The 20,893-nt window shown below is 42.0% G+C and overlaps 1 protein-coding gene and 1 long non-coding RNA gene across 2 annotated transcripts in view; one reads left to right on the top strand and one right to left on the bottom strand.

Annotated features, from left to right (window-relative positions):
- Positions 1–20,893, top strand: part of camkvb (CaM kinase-like vesicle-associated b) — a 35,182-nt gene that overhangs the window by 5,463 nt on the left and 8,826 nt on the right. The window contains exons 2-3 of the mRNA XM_077530744.1: positions 19,594–19,701; positions 20,661–20,792. Coding sequence (XP_077386870.1) covers positions 19,607–19,701; positions 20,661–20,792 — 227 coding nt within the window. The 5' untranslated portion in view covers positions 19,594–19,606. The remainder of the gene's footprint in view (positions 1–19,593; positions 19,702–20,660; positions 20,793–20,893) is intronic.
- On the bottom strand, positions 548–4,520 carry LOC144023340 (uncharacterized). The gene is made up of 4 exons (XR_013284533.1): positions 4,470–4,520; positions 3,214–3,304; positions 2,303–2,363; positions 548–791 (listed from the first exon to the last, which is right to left on the bottom strand). It is a non-coding gene; the product is annotated as an uncharacterized LOC144023340 (long non-coding RNA).

The following is a 20,893-nucleotide window of genomic DNA, read 5'->3' as shown; positions in this document are numbered from 1 at the left end:
AGTGAAACAGTGAAAAAAAGTGTGCCTTACATTTGTGCAGTATGAAACATGAACCAATTTCAATGGGCTCTTTGCACAAATCCATTACTTCCTGAACTCATTACCACTTTCATTTCCTGTCTTTCATGAGTGGACAAGATGATTAATCCAGGTGTGCCTGATCTCAGTCACAACAACGGCAATGGCCAGGCACACCTGGATTAATCAGTTTGTCCAATCATGAAAGAAAGGAAACAAAGGAGTGGTTTTAAATTCAGGACGTAGTTAAGCTGTGCAAAGAGCCCATTGCATGGAACAGAAACAGGACAGTAGTGGCATGCCACACTCAATGATTTTTGTAACCAAGGCAACCAACAACAGTCACACAGAACGGTCAGATTAGCTACTGAGGTGTGAAGAAGAACCAATTCTGATTTTACATGAACCTAAATAGCCAATCTGGTTTGCATGACGACTATTAAAACAGGAATACCTTGTAGTGGCTACTTTTTATGATAATGTCAACCAGATCTGGAGATGCAACTATATAATTGGGTGTTTTATTAAATCAATCACAGTTTAATCGCATAGTGACTTTCCATTTTATATGAGCAAAGTGCAAGTATCAGAACTTGTTGATGCTCCATTAGTGACAATATTTCACATCAGTCATACAGCTCACCACCTCCTACCACACTGACCTCCTGTCACATGTTCCTCGTAGCTGGCGTGATGCCGCTTCACGCTTTGGTGGTGTCATTATTGAGCAGCGCCACACACCACATTACAACAAAACAGATGAACCTGCATCACTGCCGACACAAAGAAGAAAAACAGAGGGAAGTATATTTAGGTACAGACTGCTACTATTGACTGGAGAAAGGCCTCTGAGATTCAATTTCCTCATTCACGTGGGTGGAAAAGAAGCTGGAGTCTAGCTTTGTGGTAGATAGAAGATTTTTGTAGTGTGGCGAGTCTGCTCTTCGAGCCCCATTAGTTTATATGAGAAAGGCCAAGCATGCATCAGAGGACCAACCCCATGGGCTTTTAGTGTTCTTGTGCTGGAGCCACTTGTTTGCTTTCGATGAGTCAGTCAGTTAAAATGGGCTTCATTGTGCCCGCAGAGTTGCATTTCATTGGAGCCAATGTCGCAGAACAGAACAAGTTGTAATGTAAATGGAAACGGAATTTGAATGTACCGAACTTTAAATCAAGAGGAAAAAACACACGATGAAAAAAATTGCCTTTTTTGCAAGCCATAGTGTTATAGTGTTCCTGCGGGGGAGAAGCACACTTGACTTAAGATGGGGGGGGGGGGGGGGGGGGAACAAAGATGAAAATTTAAAAGCATTATTCAAACGAGTATAAGTAAACAACAATATATGCTCAGATGTGAGTGCATGACTATACGGCTGGTAATGTTGCAAATATAAGGACTGCAATGTGAAACGATACCGTCCAAAAAGAGAATTGTCTGGAAATGCCAGAACATCTATGCACAGCCTGATAACCATCACACGACGAATATGCAATTCCCTGTGCAGTAATGCGTCCTGCACACTCTAAAAATAGAATTGTTGAACCAATTTAAGATCACAAATGGAATTGTTAACCAATTTAATGAAATTGCTTCAATTTGTCACATGCGATTGAATTAAGTTAATCCAAAGTATAATCATTCATCCAACCATTTTCCTAACCGCTTACTCCTCACAAGGGTCAGAGGGATGCTGGAGCCTATCCCAGCCGGCTACAAGCAGTAGGCGGGGGACACCCTGAACTGGTTGCCAGCCAATCGCAGCAAAGTGAATATATTAAGTTGAATTAATTCTGAGTTCATTAAACTTAATATATTCACTTGAATTAAGTTCAATTTCTGACTAATTTTTGATTAACTTAATTCAAGTGAATATATTGAGTTTAATGAACTCATAATTAATAAAACTTAATATATTCACTTTGCATTAACTTAATTCAGTCAGGTGTTACCAGCAATTTTATTAAATTGGTCAACAATTCAATTTGTTCATCCAAAATGAATCCAAAGCGAATATAGTCAGTTTAATGTATCATAATTAATTAAACTTAATGTATTCACTTAAATTAATTTGATTCAATCGTGTGTTAACAATTGAAACATTTTTATTAAATTGGTCAACAATTTGTAATCTTAATTTGGTTCAACAAGTCTCTTTTTACAGTGGACCTTCATCAACGAGATCATTTGTCAAAAGGACATGCCATGTTCGTGAGAAAGTGGGCTTTTAATATAGGCCTATTGACTTTTTTTTTTTTTTTTTAAATAACAGACGGCAAAACTCACCATCTGACTGAATGAATGAGGAAATCATGTGTCATGTCTCTGATTTCAGTTCCCTCCCTTTCTGAAACAAAAACCACAGTTTCTGGCATTATGGGGTTAACTCAACTTTATTTATAAAGCACTTTAAAACAAGCATTTCTGTAAACAAAGTATATGATTATTAAAAATCAAGTCTGAGTCTCCTTTAAGAAAATTCCACGAGCTGCCACTGAATAGGTTGGTTGTTTAATTTCACACTTGACGGGTAGTTAGGCACTAAAGAGACATGCATGTTTGTCTACGAACAAAGGTGAAAATGTCATGTTACCTTTAGTGTGAAGCTTTTGAGCTTTTACTGCAGCTAATGGACCTAAATAATGGTGTTTGTTTTATGCATCAAACTATCATTATTACCCCTTTCCCAAAGCTCATACATACTCCAAACTTGATGTGTTGTGCTCTTCGGTAGAACCGGAAGGTGGCTCCCAAAAATACAGAGGCACGAAGGGGTGTGGTTCACAAAAGATTATTTTACACAACGATAATACTAAACATAAAGCGCTGGTTAAAGCCAAGAGAGAAAACAAAGGAATGCTGGACACAGCCAGAAAAACTCAAAAACAAAATGCACTTGTGGGCTACAAAACCGCACTGTGCGAGGAAATTAAAGAATCAAAACGGTAGCAAAAGCGGAATAAACTAAAGGCGACGTGGCAAATACCACCACGAGGAGAAACAATCACTCAGGCACAAGGTGAGGAAACGAACACTACGGCGCTTAAATGACTCAACGCGTGAAGAAACAAACACAAAACTACGGATAACAACTCACATAAATACAGGCAACAAAATACAAGACTAGACACTAGAATTTTGGTTGGCGAAATTGTAATAAGGCACTTGGACGGACAAGGACATAGCAAGGTCAATACCCCGACAAGGAGTGATTGCAGCTCTCAGCCTTAAGTAGATGCACTGGAACGAGCAGCAGGTTGCAGACACTCCCCTTCAATCAGACCAGGGCTGAAACACAAACAATGAACTGAGAGCGCAGTCATGACAATATGAAAGGTGATGGTCATTGCCTGAACTTGAAAGTCAGTTGCTATAGTTTTCTGAGTTGTTTTTATGTGAAAAACGACAATATCATGAAAACTAAGAGGCTACTATCTCTTTCTATATGATGCAGTTTCTCTATTCATGGTTTACTATGAAGCATTTGTGTGAAAATACTGTATCTGCCACCAAACGCAGACTGGCCAATGTGAATTTTGACTCACCATTTTGGTTTTGTCATGTTCCAAACCTACAATTTAAGGCTTTTTTTTTGTGTGTCTTACAGTAAGCTTTCTTTGTATTTCGCAGAAACAGTCAACATGATTATATTGTTAGTTGATTCCACATGGACGATCCATGTATTTCTCAGGGTTCCTCAAGGCCATATGCGGAACCGCTTCTACTGGGTCAGTTCTCACAGTAGGACATGTGCTCACACTCTACTTAGATAAGTGGACAGGCAGCAGGCAAACTTTCTGAAAAATAGAGGCAGTATCTGCTAATTCTAAGTGTTACCATGGCGACAGAGTTGGTACTAAACATAAGCATTTATGTCACACTGTTTTGTGACTTGGATGGGTGGAAAGCCATCAGCAAGGTTGCCAACAACTGTTTACTTGCACATAAACAGACCCACAAACAGCTTCTCCACTCTGCTGCAATTTGTAAATAAAATTCTATACAAGCTGGTTTATCTTGTATCATATAGTTATCCATCCAGCCATTTTCTTAACCACTTGCTCCTCACAAGGGTCGCGGGGGGTGCTGGAGCCTATCCTAGCTGGTGGTTGCCAGCCAATCACAGGGCATACAGAGACGAACAACCATCCACACTCACAAGTACACTTAGGGACAATTCGGAGCGCCCAATCAACCTGCCATGCATGTCTTTGGAATGTGGGAGAAGACCGGAGTACCCTTAATTTAAGGTTCCTTTAACGAGACAAATTTTAACGCGCAATTATTAATGACCGCCCCTTACTCAGTGTTACGGTTTGCGGGGGATTAAGGACCCAAGTGGAGGGAAGCAAGGCGTTGCGTGGCAGTGGCGCTCTCAAATAAGTTTTAATTTAACATAAACAAAGTGCAACACAAGATACATAGTACAAAATAACGCTTGGGGTAAACTTACTAATAGAAAACTGAACAGGCAGGACGGACAGGCACAGGAAAGTGTGACAGGGACAACAACAACAAAGACTCAACGAAAGCAGGGAACTAAATACACATGCTAACGAGAGACACCTGGACAAGACACAAGTGGCTTGGGGAGCTGATTGGATAACACAAGGGAACGGGAAAACGAGCACAGGTGGACATGATAAAACTTGACGAGACAGACAGAAAAGGAAACAAGGAAAACATGACCAAAAAAAAACAAAACAAACCATAACACTTAGAATACATGTACTGTGGGAATTCCAGTCACAACGCAAAAAATAAAAAAATAAAAAAATAGCAGTAATATATTTAATAATAATGCATATATATTTGTGGAGAATTGGGTCATGTTGTATTTTACAATTTTAAAAATGTGCAGAACTTTTCAAGTTATTTGATGTTAAATATTAGATCGCTCTTAATATGAAAAGAAAAATGCACCCATGTCTTACAAATACCATTATGACATCTAGTGGCAGAAAAATGCCCCAAACACAAATCAATATCACACTCGTTTTTTTTTGTTTTTTTTTATAGTACAGTACATCTTTTTAATTTGAACTCAATTTTATGAATTATTATGAATATTACTGTATCAATGACTGTGACTCTATGTCATTTTAATACAGAGATATTGCGATATTTTTTCTCACTGTTATAATACCATCAGAATCTAATATCAGCACGTTTAATTAATTTATTCTCAATACTAAGTGACGATTAGTATGTTAATTTGTAGTCTTGGTATTGCACTATTGCAAGCAAATCTGTGAAACATTTTCCCTGTGTAAGCTTGCGGAAATTTGCTGTTGACCTCAGAGGTGCAACTCGCCGTCAGTAACCCAACCCGAGCACGAGAATTTACGATGTGAGGATTATGCATGCTCCAAGCAACAACTTTAAAAACATACAAAGGCGTACAGGTATAATAATTTATACATTCATTACTTTGCCTTCTGAATCACTCGTGATTCTGGAACCAGCTTCTTTAGGTAAGAGAATATTCAAGCCAGTGGCAGTCTCTGAAATGAAGTACTTAAAACTGTAATGAACTTGAAAAAACATGCCTGGTATTTAATTGAATGTGATAATGTGTCTTACCACCTACACACCATGAAAAAGGTCTCCTGGTGATTGTGACTATACTAAAGACTATTTTACAGTCAAGTTGTGCAACACAATTATTCAATTCACGTCAAACTGTGAAAGTCAGTACAGCCGGATGTCAGACAGTCAGTATAATCCACTGGAGGTCACCGCTTAATCTTGTTTACAGTATATACACTAGGGAGGCATTCAACTTTTTTTTTTTTTTTTTTGATGTTGTTAGTTTATAGCATCTCCGCTTCCTTAATGCGCTCTATTAAATTTACAGCTCATAATTGGCAAACTCAGCAATTGAGGGAGCCTTTCAAATAATGTGCTCTTGACATTTAAAACGTGTCAGCTTTATTTACAACAAGCCTTTAGGTTGTCATCTTTCATGTAATGTTGATTTTATGTGGGCAATTAACATTTCTGTACACACAAGCAGCACAGAGGGAATGAAGTCTAATAGCATTGGCTCAGAACTTACAGTACGTCTCCTAATGTAGACAACGGGCCAAAAGACAACATGGTCCTGCACTTTAAATAACATTGCAATGTTTAAACGTGTGAATACAAACGGAAACATGTTTTCACACAGCAGAAGAATATTGATGGATGCTTCTCACTTTCTATGTAGCTCTATCACATCCATCCATCCATCCATCCATCCATCCATCCATCCATCCATCCATCCATCCATCCATCCATCCATCCATCCATCTCTGAACCGTTCGTTATGAATGGATTTTTGTTTTGTTTTGTTTTTACAGGCCAATGGTTGGTGGGTTTGCCTAACGCATGTTTAAATCTCAGGTTGAACCTTTCGGTGTGGAGATTGTATGTTCTCCCCATCCTTGCATTTGTTTTTCTGTGTATAAGTGGGTTTCATGTGGGGTTACGACAAGCGCCCAAGCCAAGATGGGGTACAGGAAGTAATTTACCCATAGGAAAGAGCTGAGAAGTTTTGTGCTGTTTATGGCTGTACCAACCGGTCTATTCGAGAAAAAAATAAAAGTTACTTTCGCGGCCCGAAAGTAGTAAGTCATAAAGGTGAATTAAAAAATACATAAATAAACAAACAAACAAATAAATAAACAAACAAATAAATAAATAAATAAATAAATTACCGAAAGTTGACGGCAGACATGGATTCAAAACCTTCAACTTAAATCCGGAGGAGCAAAGTTGGACAACGCTCGTACAGTGATCACTTCGTAAAAGGTAAGGATACAGTAATGAAATGACTTACATAGCTGAATAAAACTCAACAGGCCGATGTGATATTACATAGCTAACCAAAACATAGCTAACGTTGATAATACTATGTGGAGTAGGGGTGTGCTCAAAAAATCGATATGGCAATATATCATTGCGGGCCTCATTACAATACATGTATTGATACATAGGCGTCAGAATCGATATTGCTCATTAACTTTAAATAGGCAGTTAACGTTTGCCTTTGCAGCTTGCATTGTGCCTAAAAAAAAACAAAAAAACAGCAGCGTCTTTGAAGTTAATTGCCTTCAATTAATGCAAAAATAGCTCACCAGTGATTTGACACTGTATCTTGCTAAGAAAAATTAAAGCAGAGGAAGAATATCAACATTTATTTACTTATGAACTTAACATGGCACATGTGTCTTAATGTACCAATTTTCCTATATTTTGTTTAAAAAACAAAATAGAATGTGTGATATGAAAAAAAATTGCAGTTTTTATTTCCCCATATATTTCAAATAAGCACATTTTAGATCTGTAATTTTAACAATTTGATATTTTTGCTCATATCGGCTCGTGTCTGTTAGGTGTACATATGAATCTTATTATAAAATGCAAGTAAATTAATGTAAAATATCGGGATACGTATGGCCTTGAAGATCATGTATTGGGATACGTATCATATTGTGACCCCTGTATCATGATATGTATCGTATCATGAGGTTATACCCAGCCCTAATGTGGAGTTTGTTCTACAGCTTGTGTGTCCATGCTAGGTGGCTGTGTCTTTGTTTTTAGCAATGCTAGCTACGTTAACTATCACAACGAGTGGTTCTCCAAATTGAGGTCCTTCTTCCAGAATGGCCACAACATACGTTAGACCTCTGAGAATGGTTAACCTAGCAACACGTAGAAAATAGCAGGTAAAGTAACAGTTAGCCAGTTAGCTTGTAACCTGATGCCAGTGGTACCTTTGTGTACATTTGAGTTGAAAAGAGAATGATTCCGAATCACATTTACTCACCTGAACAAAAACAAGACGGCAGTCATTTAGTGCTTCTTTTGATCAGAATTCACTGACCCAACCACACACAAAATAATTGTAAGCTTCCAGGCTTCATTTGGCTCACGGCGTAGTACGATGTCTGGAGGACGAGGTAGTTCGCAATGCCGGTTGCCTCCACACCAGACAAATCCCACACGTTTTTGGAAAATCTCTTTTCCTCAGAGTATCCAACATATTTTACTATTTTTAGAGCCTGTCAGCTACGTCCAGGCTCACCCAACGCTTTTGCACAGTCGCTTTCCATCTTTTTCAATGGGTGTTCCCTACTTCCTGACACCCAGTTGAATTTCGCGCGCCGCCGGAATCACGTGATTGTAACTTCCTGCCACTGCAAAACATGCATAGCAGGTTATCTAAACACTAGAAATTATTGGGCGTGTGAGTGGATTGTTTATTTAGTCTACAATACAGTGATCAACATTCATTCAGTCATTTTTGTACAAATTTTATTATAAGCATTCGAAAATTGATGTATGAATCTTTGGGTTTAAGAAATAAAATTCTGTACTGTAAACAAGAATGTAAATGAAGGCAATGAAACCTTGCCTCTGGTAACCAGTGCAAGCACCATACTCAGTGTCAGCTTCTTAAATCAGTTTAATAATTGATAGAACAAAACCACTGAATTTCTTATTCAGGTTGTATTTGTGCAATTTAGGCAAAAGTAAACAAAATGTGTTTTGGCCTGTGATTCATAGAGAGAAGTTGATAAGATTAAACAGCCATTTTCAGTGTAAAACTCACATGCTTGTTTACATCTGGTGGACAGGCTACATGATTGAATCAATAGTTTTCCAGGTGTGCGGCTTGTTTGAAGCAGAAATAAGCATGTTGCTGTTCCCTGGTTTTATTGCAAGCAAGCTCTGAGGTGCTGTTCACTGGCTTTGCAATAACATAAATACGATTTCAAGTGTTGTGCTTCTAATGAGGCTTCCCTTCTCTGAAGCAGAACGATAATGTTCAGGTGGGTAGAAAAATAGTGCCAGGGGGCTGCTTGATGTATGGAACTGCAACTTCCTTTGTCTTTTTTTGGCCTGTTATTATAGATACACTTTAGAAAGTAGAAAACTGTTTATAAGGACAGGTTGTAACTTGCCTATTAGCTGCTGAGTGACCAAGATGAGGCTTTCTTTTCACAAGCTGTTAGTCAATGAGACTTACATAATGTGCGACAGCAGGTGACAAACTGATTAAGATCCTAAAATGATGACATGGCATTCCATGTCTGATTGATGCCTGGCAAACAAATGAGAAATCTCATAGATTCGTGAGAATTGTGAACCTGAGCGATAAGCTATACAGAACAATAACGGGAGATTAGAGGATGGGTGAAAGGAGAAGCTTGATAATTATTTCTCTACTTGCCCGAGCTGCCATGTCGGCGCTCCCTGCACATCGTTAACACAAGCGCTTCGGGATACAAAGATTCTCAATACAAGTCCAACATGAACCTCGGGCCTTGTGAGACACACTGAAGACAAGGAGACTGTTATTAATAATTCAATCAATTGTGTATGCATGGCCACTCTTAAACCACACTAACTTTATTTGGATCCAAGCAGCCTGCTTATTTATTTCACTTTCCATCTCTTCATTGGATTCCTACGTAATGTCCGGCGCTTTTCCCCTCGTTATGCACTCTTCATCACTGCTGTCCGCTGCTGCTTCTGGTAAGTGCTGTCACGCCGCCACCGGCGTGACGGCCCATGCTTTTGTTTTGTTATCCATGTTTCCCGTTTTACTTTGAAATCCTAACTCTCCTCTCACCCCAGGTCACTTGCCCTTCCTGCCGCTCACTCATTACCGGTCCCCGCCCATGATTATCACCACCTGCCACCAATCAACCCACACAATAAAAGCCAGCTGCATTCTCCCCTCAGTGCCGAAGTGTCACCGTCAGTGCATGGAAGCGTCCACAGTCCTTATGTCCTCGTTCATGTTGCCTAGCGTTGCTGCCTTGTTTTTGTGCCTTTTCCTCCCTTTTGGAGCGCCTTTAGTTACCCCTTTTGCCTTGTGCCCTTTTTCCTCCCTAGCGGAGCGCTTTCTGTTGTCCCCAGTACCTTTTGCCTGTTTTTTCCTCCCTAGTGGAGCGCTTTTTGTTCTCCACTTTTTCCCCTCCCTGTTCTCCTCTCAGTTTGAGAGGAGAGCTCTGTTGGCCGGAAATAAACCTGCTGCCTTGGTGGCCTACCTTACGCCTGCGTCTGAGTCCTACTTGACCCCGCCTTGTCAGTACACTTCGGCCAGCATGGACCCAGCAGGCATGGTCGAGGCCGCACTGCAGAGCCAGGAGGCCCGGCTCAACAACCAGGACCGGATCCAACAGACCATGCTGTCCCGGATGGAGGAATTGACCAGCCAGGTCCACGAGCTGGTAGGCCTTTCACGGCGTCGAGCGCCAGCTCCCACTGGACAGATTCCTCACCCTGAGTTCTCTGTACCGACCACGCCATTCACCGGGGTAGGATTGAGACTGGCCTCCCCAGAACGATACTCCGGTGAACCCGGACGCTGTCAGACTTTCCTCACAGAATGTGACATTCATTTTGAACATTTACCACAGGCATTTCCCACAGCCCGGTCCCGAGTGGCCTTCATGGTGTCTCACCTGACGGGACGGGCCAAAACCTGGGCGACCGCGGAATGGGCCAGGGGTTCCTCGGTCTGTCAAAGTGAACAGGACTTTCAAGTCGCTTTGCGCCAAGTCTTTGACCCAGAGAACAACGACCGAGAGAAGGCACGAGCATTGAGCCGGCTTCAACAAGGCAAAGAACCTGTCAGCGATTACGCTGTCCGCTTCCGAACATTGGCAACGAACAGTGGCTGGAACGCCATCGCACTTCACGATCATTTCTTAAAAGGACTCTCACCTGCCATTCAAGAACTTCTGATTCCCGTAGAACTCCCCACGGACTTGGACGCTTTAATCTCCCTCGCCATCCGCACCGATCATCGTCGCCAGGAGCTGGCTAAGATCGGCGGACCTCGAAGGAGGGAGGAACCCACCCCCTGGTCACGGCAACCGGAGGCCAGAAGGCTGCAACCCATCTTTTCTTCCCGACCGGAACCAGGAGAGGTGGACCTCGCCAGCGACGAACCCATGCAACTGGGAAGGGCTCGGCTTTCGCAAGAGGAAAGACAGCGCCGACGCCGAGAGGGCCGTTGCTACTATTGTGGTGGTCTTGGACACTTGGTGGGATCCTGCACCACGAAGGGCAACTCTCCGGTGAGTTCCCCGTCACCCCGACCCGCCAAGAACCACAGACTCACGCAAATTCAGATAGCCCACCACAATGTCACCACAGATCTGTCAGCCCTTATCGACTCCGGATCCGACGAAAGTCTCATGAACTGGGAGCTCGTAAGGCAAATACGAGCCTCCACCGAACCCCTTTCCTCGACCATCCTGGCTAGAGCGCTGAATGGCAAAGAGCTCTTCAAAATCACCCACATCACTGAACCTCTGGAAGTCCGAATCGGATCTCACTTGGAGACTCTCCGCTTCCATGTTTTTCACGCATCGTCCTCCACGTTGGTTCTGGGCCATCCTTGGTTGCGTGTACATAATCCCAGAATCGACTGGAACACTGGAGTCGTTCTGGAGTGGGGAACGGACTGTATCTCACACGGGTTGGAACCACCCTCACCCCGAAACTCCACAGCCCAGGTTCACCAGGTGACTCTCGTCCCACCGGCTCAAGAAGAGTACCCAAACCTGCACACTGTTCCCTCCTGCTACCACCACCTGCGGGAGGTCTTCAGCAAAACCAAGGCCATGACTCTTCCTCCACACCGACCGTATGACTGCCCGATCGATTTGATTCCCGGTTCGACCATTCCCAAGGGGAGACTGTACTCGGTTTCAGGACCAGAACGCCAAGCCATGAACAATTATATTGACGACTCCTTGAAAGCCGGCCTCATCCGACCGTCTTCCTCACCTGCAGGCGCAGGTTTTTTCTTCGTGAGTAAAAAGGATGGATCCCTACGCCCATGCATTGATTACAGTCCCCTGAATGACATCACTGTTAAGAACCGGTACCCCTTGCCCTTGATGTCCTCGGTGTTCGATCAGCTGCAACAGGCTAAGATTTTCACCAAGCTCGATCTCCGGAACGCCTATCACCTCATTCGGATCCGCGAGGGAGATGAATGGAAGACGGGCTTCAACACTCCACGAGGACATTATGAGTACCTGGTCATGCCATTTGGCCTCACGAATGCTCCAGCCGTCTTCCAGGCCATGATAAATGAAGTACTCAAGGACTTCATAGATCACTTTGTGTATGTTTACTTGGACGACATCCTGATTTACTCTCCTGACCTAATGAGCCACCGAGACCACGTAAACCGAGTCCTGCAACGCCTACTGGATCATCATCTGTACGTGAAAGCTGAGAAGAGCCTGTTCCACGTCATCACCATCTCCTTCCTGGGATTTGTTGTTTCACCCGGGAAGGTGGAGATGGACTCGGACAAGGTCAGCGCCGTACGAGAGTGGCCCACGCCGGACTCTCGGAAAAAGGTTCAACAGTTCCTCGGATTCGCCAACTTCTACCGTCGTTTCATAAGAAACTTCAGCACCATTGCCGCGCCCCTACACGCCTTGACCTCCCCACAAGTCCGGTTCATGTGGAACCCGGAAGCCGAAAAGGCATTCAGAGACTTAAAAGCACGATTCACCAATGCCCCAATCCTCAGGGTCCCTGACCCCAAACGCCAGTTCGTGGTGGAGGTAGACGCCTCCAGCATTGGAATTGGGGCAGTGCTGTCTCAGCGTTGTCAAGAGGATGGCAAGACACATCCGTGCGCCTTCCTCTCACGAAAATTATCCAAAGCTGAACGCAATTATTCGGTCGGAGATCGGGAGCTTCTCGCCGTAAAAGTGGCTCTTGAAGAATGGAGACACTGGTTGGAAGGCGCCGAACTCCCTTTTGTGATCTGGACCGATCACCGAAATCTGGAATACTTACGCCAGGCCAAAAGACTCAACCCTCGACAAGCCAGATGGTCCTTGTTTTTCAACCGCTTCGTATTTTCTCTGACTTACAGACCAGGCAGCAAAAACGTCAAGGCGGATGCGTTGTCAAGAGTCCACGAATTCGAGCCATTGAAAGCCGAGCCTGAGACCATCCTGCCCCGGGACTGCATAGTTGGAGCCATGAGATGGCAAATTGAGGACGATGTCAAGAAGGCACTGCGCAACGTCACTCCCCCAACGTCTTGCCCGCCACGTCGACTCTTCGTGCCTGAGGAACTAAGGTCTCAGGTGATACACTGGGCTCATACATCACAGCTGTTTTGTCATCCTGGAGTCCGCAGGACCATGTATGCGGTTGCCAGGAGATTCTGGTGGCCGGCAATGGAGACCACCATAAGAGTACATCGCCGCCTGTCCGACTTGTGCCCGCAACAAGACGTCCACTCAGTCCCGGATGGGTCTACTCCAGCCACTACCAATCCCATCCAGACCATGGGCAGAAATCTCAGTAGACTTTGTAACCGGACTGCCCCCATCTCACGGTAAAACCACGATCCTCACAGTTGTTGACAGATTCTCGAAAATGGTTCGCTTCATCCCACTAACCAAGCTCCCGTCCGCCAAGACCACAGCAGATATCATGATCCACCACATTTTCCGGTTCTACGGCTTTCCATTGCACATCGTCTCAGACCGTGGACCACAGTTCGTCTCCCGATTCTGGTCACAATTTTGTAAAGCTCTAGGTGCCAAAGCCAACCTGACGTCTGGATACCACCCTGAGGCCAATGGACAGGCAGAACGATTGAATCAGCAACTTGAAACCGGACTGCGATGCCTTGTCTCCCAGAACCCGACCACCTGGAGCAAGTACCTGGTATGGGTCGAGCTTGCTCACAACTCTTTGCCCACATCTGCCACAGGTCTTACCCCGTTTAAATGCGTCCACGGCTACGATCCGCCATTCTTCGCCGAACTAGAAGAGGAGGCAACGGTCCCCTCGGTCAAGGCCATGATCCGTCGGTGCCACAAGGTCTGGTCGGCGGCCCGGACGGCGCTCCAACGCCAGGGAGACCGGGTGAAGAGGGCCGCCGACCGGAAGAGGAGACCGGCACCAGAATACCGCCCAGGCCAGCGAGTTTGGCTATCAGCCAAACACCTCAGGCTCAAGGTACCATGTCCAGAGCTGGCCCCACGATTTGTGGGGCCTTTTCCAGTAACCAAGTCCATAGGTCCTGCCGCCGTTCGTCTTCGCTTACCAAGATCCCTCAGAATCCATCCCACGTTCCATGTCAGCCAAGTCAAACCTGTCCGTGAAAGCGCACTGGTGCCCTCCGAACCCGACCCACCCCCCCCCGGAGATGATTGAAGGCGGCCCCGTTTACAAGGTTAGAAAACTTTTGGATGTTCGTAATCGGGGCCGCGGGAGACAATACCTAGTGGACTGGGAGGGATACGGCCCGGAGGAGAGGCAATGGGTCCCCTCCCGGTTCATCGTTGACCCCTCGCTCATTGATGACTTTTATGCTGAACACCCTGACATTCCTGGGCCGTCAAGAGCCGGCCGTTGAGGGGGGGGTACTGTCACGCCGCCACCGGCGTGACGGCCCATGCTTTTGTTTTGTTATCCATGTTTCCCGTTTTACTTTGAAATCCTAACTCTCCTCTCACCCCAGGTCACTTGCCCTTCCTGCCGCTCACTCATTACCGGTCCCCGCCCATGATTATCACCACCTGCCACCAATCAACCCACACAATAAAAGCCAGCTGCATTCTCCCCTCAGTGCCGAAGTGTCACCGTCAGTGCATGGAAGCGTCCACAGTCCTTATGTCCTCGTTCATGTTGCCTAGCGTTGCTGCCTTGTTTTTGTGCCTTTTCCTCCCTTTTGGAGCGCCTTTAGTTACCCCTTTTGCCTTGTGCCCTTTTTCCTCCCTAGCGGAGCGCTTTCTGTTGTCCCCAGTACCTTTTGCCTGTTTTTTCCTCCCTAGTGGAGCGCTTTTTGTTCTCCACTTTTTCCCCTCCCTGTTCTCCTCTCAGTTTGAGAGGAGAGCTCTGTTGGCCGGAAATAAACCTGCTGCCTTGGTGGCCTACCTTACGCCTGCGTCTGAGTCCTACTTGACCCCGCCTTGTCAAGTGCAGCTCTAATTAGTGCAATAAAACATTTAAGAGACACCAAATTTACATCAACATCAATTAAATAATAATAATTATAATAATAATAATTATAATAATAATAATAATGATAATGATAATGATAATAATCATGCAGGATGTCCAATGAGGTTCTGAGCATGGAGGTAGCCTGTTTCACACTGAGCCTGCAAAAAGCCATGGAAGTGTATGTGATGGTAGTATGTTTAGATTACTGGCATTTTAGAAACACTTACACACAGGAAGTGGCACCTCTGGTTACATGTTCTTTGAAGTTTTTTTGAAGTTTGAAGTTTTATTGAACATGTAAACATAACATATAAACATAAACAAATAGCAAGCAAAAATTGAGAGAAAGAAAAGAAAAAACAATGTTCAAACTGTGATACCACCTCAAGAAAAAAAAGCAAGCGAAATGCATTTACAGGGATTATGTAAGTTGTAGAGCTGTCAAAATGAATCGATTCATTGACAAGTAATCATTTATCAAATTAATCGACAACTATTTAAATAATCGAGTAATCGTTTGGAGTCTTTTTTTTTTTTAATTTAAAATTGCCCAAATCCTCTGATTTCAGCATGTCAACAGTAATTGTTCACTGATTTCTGTTGGCCTTAATGAAAGAAGACTGATTAATAATCCGTCTTCTTCAGAAGATAATCAGTGATTATCTTCTTTGTTAATCAAACTAAGACATTTTCAAACATCTGTTTTTACTTTGGAAAACAATGGCCGAACCAGTAACATAGTACAAAAATCAATCCCTCTTTTTTAATCACTATATGAATACGAAGTACGAAATAAACACCAATCACTGGTTGATAAACAGTAATCGGGAAAAATGCCAACTTAAAATGAATCCGATTAGTCGATTAATCGATTGAATAATCATTCATCGATTCTACAAATATTTAACAGTGACGGCACTAGTTAGGAGGTTGTGTATGTACAGAATTAGTGACATGTGACAACTGCCTCACACCCAATCAGAGGTGCCAAATACATGTCCAGAAAGTAAAAAATACAATAAAACAAATGAGGAATACCTGCCACCATTTGGCTTAAGCCACAGGAGCGCCAACTCAACCAGCAGGTAATTGAGCTCCCGTTTACCACCATTTACCTCCATTGGCATGTCAAGGACTGCGCCGTTCACGCACCAATTTTAAATTTCCATTTAAATTTCTATCTATCTATCTATCTATCTATCTATCTAGTATCCATCCATCCATCCATCCATCCATCCATCCATCCATCCATCCATCCATCCATCCATCCATCCATCCATCCATCCATCCATCCATCCATCCATCCATCCATCCATCCATCTATCCATCTATCTATCCATCTATCCATCTATCCATCTATCCATCTATCCATCTATCCATCTATCCATCTATCCATCTATCCATCTATCTATCTATCTATCTATCTATCTATCTATCTATCTATCTATCTATCTATCTATCTATCTATCTATCTATCTATCTATCTATCTATCTATCTATCTATCTATCTATCTATCCACCCACCCAACCCCACCCATCCATCCATCCATCCATCCATCCACGAAAACCTGGAACTGGATAAACAGTATAAACAATAGGTTAGATTAATTTGTGGTTCTGTTTACTGATCCATAATATTTTTTTTAACCAAAAAGTCAACCTTTACTGCAACGCACCACCCTTGTTTTTGAAAAAAAAAAAATGGAGGCTAAATGTCATCGTTGTTTTGGTGAAATTTACTCTTGACCTTTTGCGGGTAAAATGTTTTATTTGTGTTGTTTCCGTACACAGATAGAAAAGAAGGCTTTTCATCTTGCTCATGGCAGAAGGTTTGTATAAAATGTAGTTGGTAAATGCTGAGGCTCAGCACTGTTTAACTTCACTTCAGTAAATCAGCATTGGCTCCGAGTAGTCAGCAGTTCAGTGAGTTGCTGAGCCAGAAAGTCAGTGTGAAGGCGGGGGGGCTGGAGAAAAGGATGGATTTGAAAAGTAAACATTAAATGAATGTTTTCCAAAACGTGCTAATGTGGAAGCATTACGCTGAGCAAGTTTTTTTTATTTTCTTTAAGAGTAATGATATTGTCAAATTCCTGAGGATGTAGTTCCTGAATATAGCATAGTAGCAGAATCAATCCAAGGTTCCTAATCATTTAAATGTATTGACTCCGTGCATACAAATGGCCAGATAGTATGTTTAGACTCAGAAATATCATCTTTCTCATACGCTTCCCTAATCTGGATGGAGCTGTCTTTGTTAAACAGAAGCAGCATCTTTATCACAATCCATTTGAACTCTCGTAAATTTTAGATGCTCCACTGTGGAAGACACGTGGCCATCTGAGTAATAAAGCGCCTGCAGACATTGATTGGTCAATCCATAGAATTGATAACAGAGAGAGTGAATGCTTTAACAGTGCTGGTAGTGATTAGGGCAAATGTGCCATAATGGGGTTACAAGCCATCCCTTTTCATATGACATCTTTTCACTATACTTTTCTCAGTGTTTTGCCACACAATATGTTATACACCGTGATTTTTAAACATTTTTTGCAACAGCGCATACCAAAGGTTGCTTCCTGGTTGACTATCGTTTTGTTTCTGTTTAGTCCATGGCACGGACAACCCTGTTGTTAACCACACAACAGAATGTTGAACATTTACGATTGGTGACCTCAGCTGTTTTCCGGACAGGTTGGAGAAGAAAAATTGCTCTAGAGACATCTGAAAATCTGGCCTTTGTTGACTTGGGAAAATGCTTAAAATTGCGCTAAATAAGAGTTTTATATTTACTCTTTAACTGTTTTTTATTTATTTATTTAGTTTTTTATAGCTTCCTGCCGAATAGCTTTACTTTACCATCTTTGTTTGCTTGATTTAGCTGGTAGAAACATTACAAAATGCTCTTTTGGAGTACAACTTTGCTGAGCAAAAGCATTTATCAAATGGACGGTATAGTGAAAGTGACACGAAGAGATGCAGAGGCAGCAAAGGTCACCCACTCACATCAAGTACAGCACACAAAGCCGTGCCTCCAATGAGAAAAAGGGAGTCCAGAGAGCACTTTTTTTTCTTCCTCAAACAACAGTTTGCTGAGCTTTGTTATTAAAAATGGCATTTCGGTCTGCTTGCTCAGTTACAATTAACTCATTCAGTGCCACTGACGGCTATACACGTCAAAGTAGGGCTGTGCAATTAATCGAAATTCAATTATAATTTCAATTATTACACCCCACAATTACAAAATCAGCATAATCATAAACTAAAAAGATTATTGATTTGTTTAAATTTACATTTTTGCACCTTTTTTTAATTTTAAAATAACAAATTTGATCGATTTTGTTTCATCCAAAAGGAACTTGAATATAATGTTTCAAATAATTTTATTTGTCTTAACATATTTTTTTTATGTTTAAAAATGTTCTTGTTTTGCACCAAAAAAATAAAAAATAAAACAAATATTGCCCGACTGCACAATGCATATGCTAGGCTCCAACTTTCACGTTTTTGCCAACATAAATAAATATATATTATTATAAATTCTGTTTGGTTCTAAACTTAATTATAGTGTTTCTATTTTTTTTCTACTCTGGTCCGAATATTTTTAAACACTTAAACATTTTCTTGTTTCATGCCAAAACATAAATAACCGTTTAAATAATCGTGATTTCACCTATTGCCAAAAATAATCAGGATTATTATTTTTCCCGTAATCGAGCAGCCCTATGTCAAAGATCCATTTTTACTGGGCTGGCAGTGAATGAGTTAACAGATTGCGCTTCTATCTATCTATCTATCTATCTATCCATCCATCCATCCATCCATCCCACTGACTGGATGATTGTGCAAACTCACAAAATTTGCCCGATTTTGGGTTTGCATCTATCATCCAGGCTGCCAGCATGAGTGCGGTGTGCAAAACAGTGTGAAAAACATCCATTTTACTCTTCACTCATTTGGATACATTTTTACAGCGCACTGATTTAGAAAGGCTCACCTTTTTATTCACACAGCCCAACTGATTGTGTTCACTTCTGTTCTGTGACAGCCGACGAGCATTAAAATGAACTTCTGATTAACACAGACAGGTTACCCTTGAGGAATAAGTGTTGTTTTAAGAAAGAAACACAGCCTTTCAAAACATATCCTCGTGTGAAGGGATTAAAAGCAGAGCATCTAGTACTACTGTACTCTTAATTGTGTTTACATATGCAAATATCTTATTTCACCATTATTGAATGGTGAGCTGTCCAGGGTGCACATGCCACCTCTCACTCCAGTCAACTGATATAAACGCCAGTGAACCCACAAACCTGAAATGGATCATGTGAATATCATCACCACTATATCCATGAGTTATCGAAGCTGCTAATGCTTCCCCGGAGCCTTTTTAAAATTCCTCTTTATTGCAAAAGTATTTCTATGTGACAGCAGGCACCACGTTGTGCCAAGACATCACCTACTGAAATTCTGCGACACAAAATGAGACTGTAAGGAAATTACTCCCATGACAAAGATGGAAAATGTATCTCCTTATTTAATATTCACCTCTTTCTCTGTCTGTCTCTGTCTATTTGTCCCCACAGGTCAGGAGTGGCTATGCCATTTGGCTGTTTAACATTTGGTGAAAAGAAGGATTATCACAGTCCTTCAGACGTGACAGACAAGTATGACATGGGTCAAATTGTTAAATCGTGAGTACTATAAATAGCAACAAACTTTTCCCCTTGTATTTCTTACAACTCATTGTATAAAGATAAAGTGGAACCTCTAAGTTCAGCCTGGCTTTGTTTGGATTTCCTTCTTCCACACTAAAGAATTGTTTCACCATGAAAACCTTAGCAACGTAGTTTCTAGGGCTGGGAATCTTTGACTGTCTCACGATTCGATTCGATCACGATTTTTGGGTCTACGATTCAATTCAGAATCGATTTTCGATTCTCGATTCAAACGATTTTCGATTCGAACTTATTTGATTGACAAATGATTTCTGCTTCAATTTACAGATATGCACAACATTGTCATGATCTACTCCAGTCTGCTCTGCAAGACAAAATGACAAAGACATTAAAGTGTCTTTTTTTTGTTTGTTTAAACATTTATTAATTTTGTATTGTAAGTGCCTTTTTCCACAAAAACAGCATGTGGGCTACAACTGCCTTTTCCCCTTCTTTTTCATTTCTAATTTAAATAAAATCGATTTTTGGATATTAATATCGATTCGATTCGATTAATAAGTGAGAATCTCTATTCTTTTATGAATCGATTTTTTGGCACACCCCTAGTAGTTTCCATCAACCGCATATCAATTAGACAACAACGTAATGGGATCATATTTTGATTTGTGAATCGATTTAAAGTATAAAGACATGGTATCAATTTCAGAGCATAAATATCAGTGTGTGGAACAGACACAACCTGTTCAGGAAACAAAACAAAATAGGACGACCTACGAGGTGATATAGAATGGGGGTTCCGCAGACTCACCTCATATTTGCACATGAAAAGAAAACATAAGGGAAGGGTAGAGGAAAAAAAACAACAATGTGATTTGAGAAACAAACAAGCAAAAAACCTCAGCAAACAGGCATACATTAAATAAAGTCACGTTGCCTATTTCCTTGAATTTTTTTTTTTTTTTTTTTTTTTTCAGGGAGGAGTTCTGCGAGATCTTCAGGGCCAAGGACAGAAACACGATGAGAATGTACACATGCAAAAAGTTCTTGAAGAAGGATGGAAGGAAGGTGCGCAAAGCTGCAAAAAATGAAATCCTCATTTTAAAGATGTGAGTTCCTTTAATCATGCAATCTCTCTCCCTGGATTTGATTGTTGAACACTCTTCTTGAACCCCATATAAGCATGATCTGGGCATAGCCCACTGTCATA

This window comes from Festucalex cinctus, chromosome 8 (genome assembly GCF_051991245.1).
Source record: "Festucalex cinctus isolate MCC-2025b chromosome 8, RoL_Fcin_1.0, whole genome shotgun sequence".
Lineage (NCBI taxonomy): Eukaryota > Metazoa > Chordata > Actinopteri > Syngnathiformes > Syngnathidae > Festucalex > Festucalex cinctus.
The sequence above is the reverse complement of the archived record's forward strand: the minus strand, read 5'-3'. Positions and strand labels throughout refer to the sequence as shown.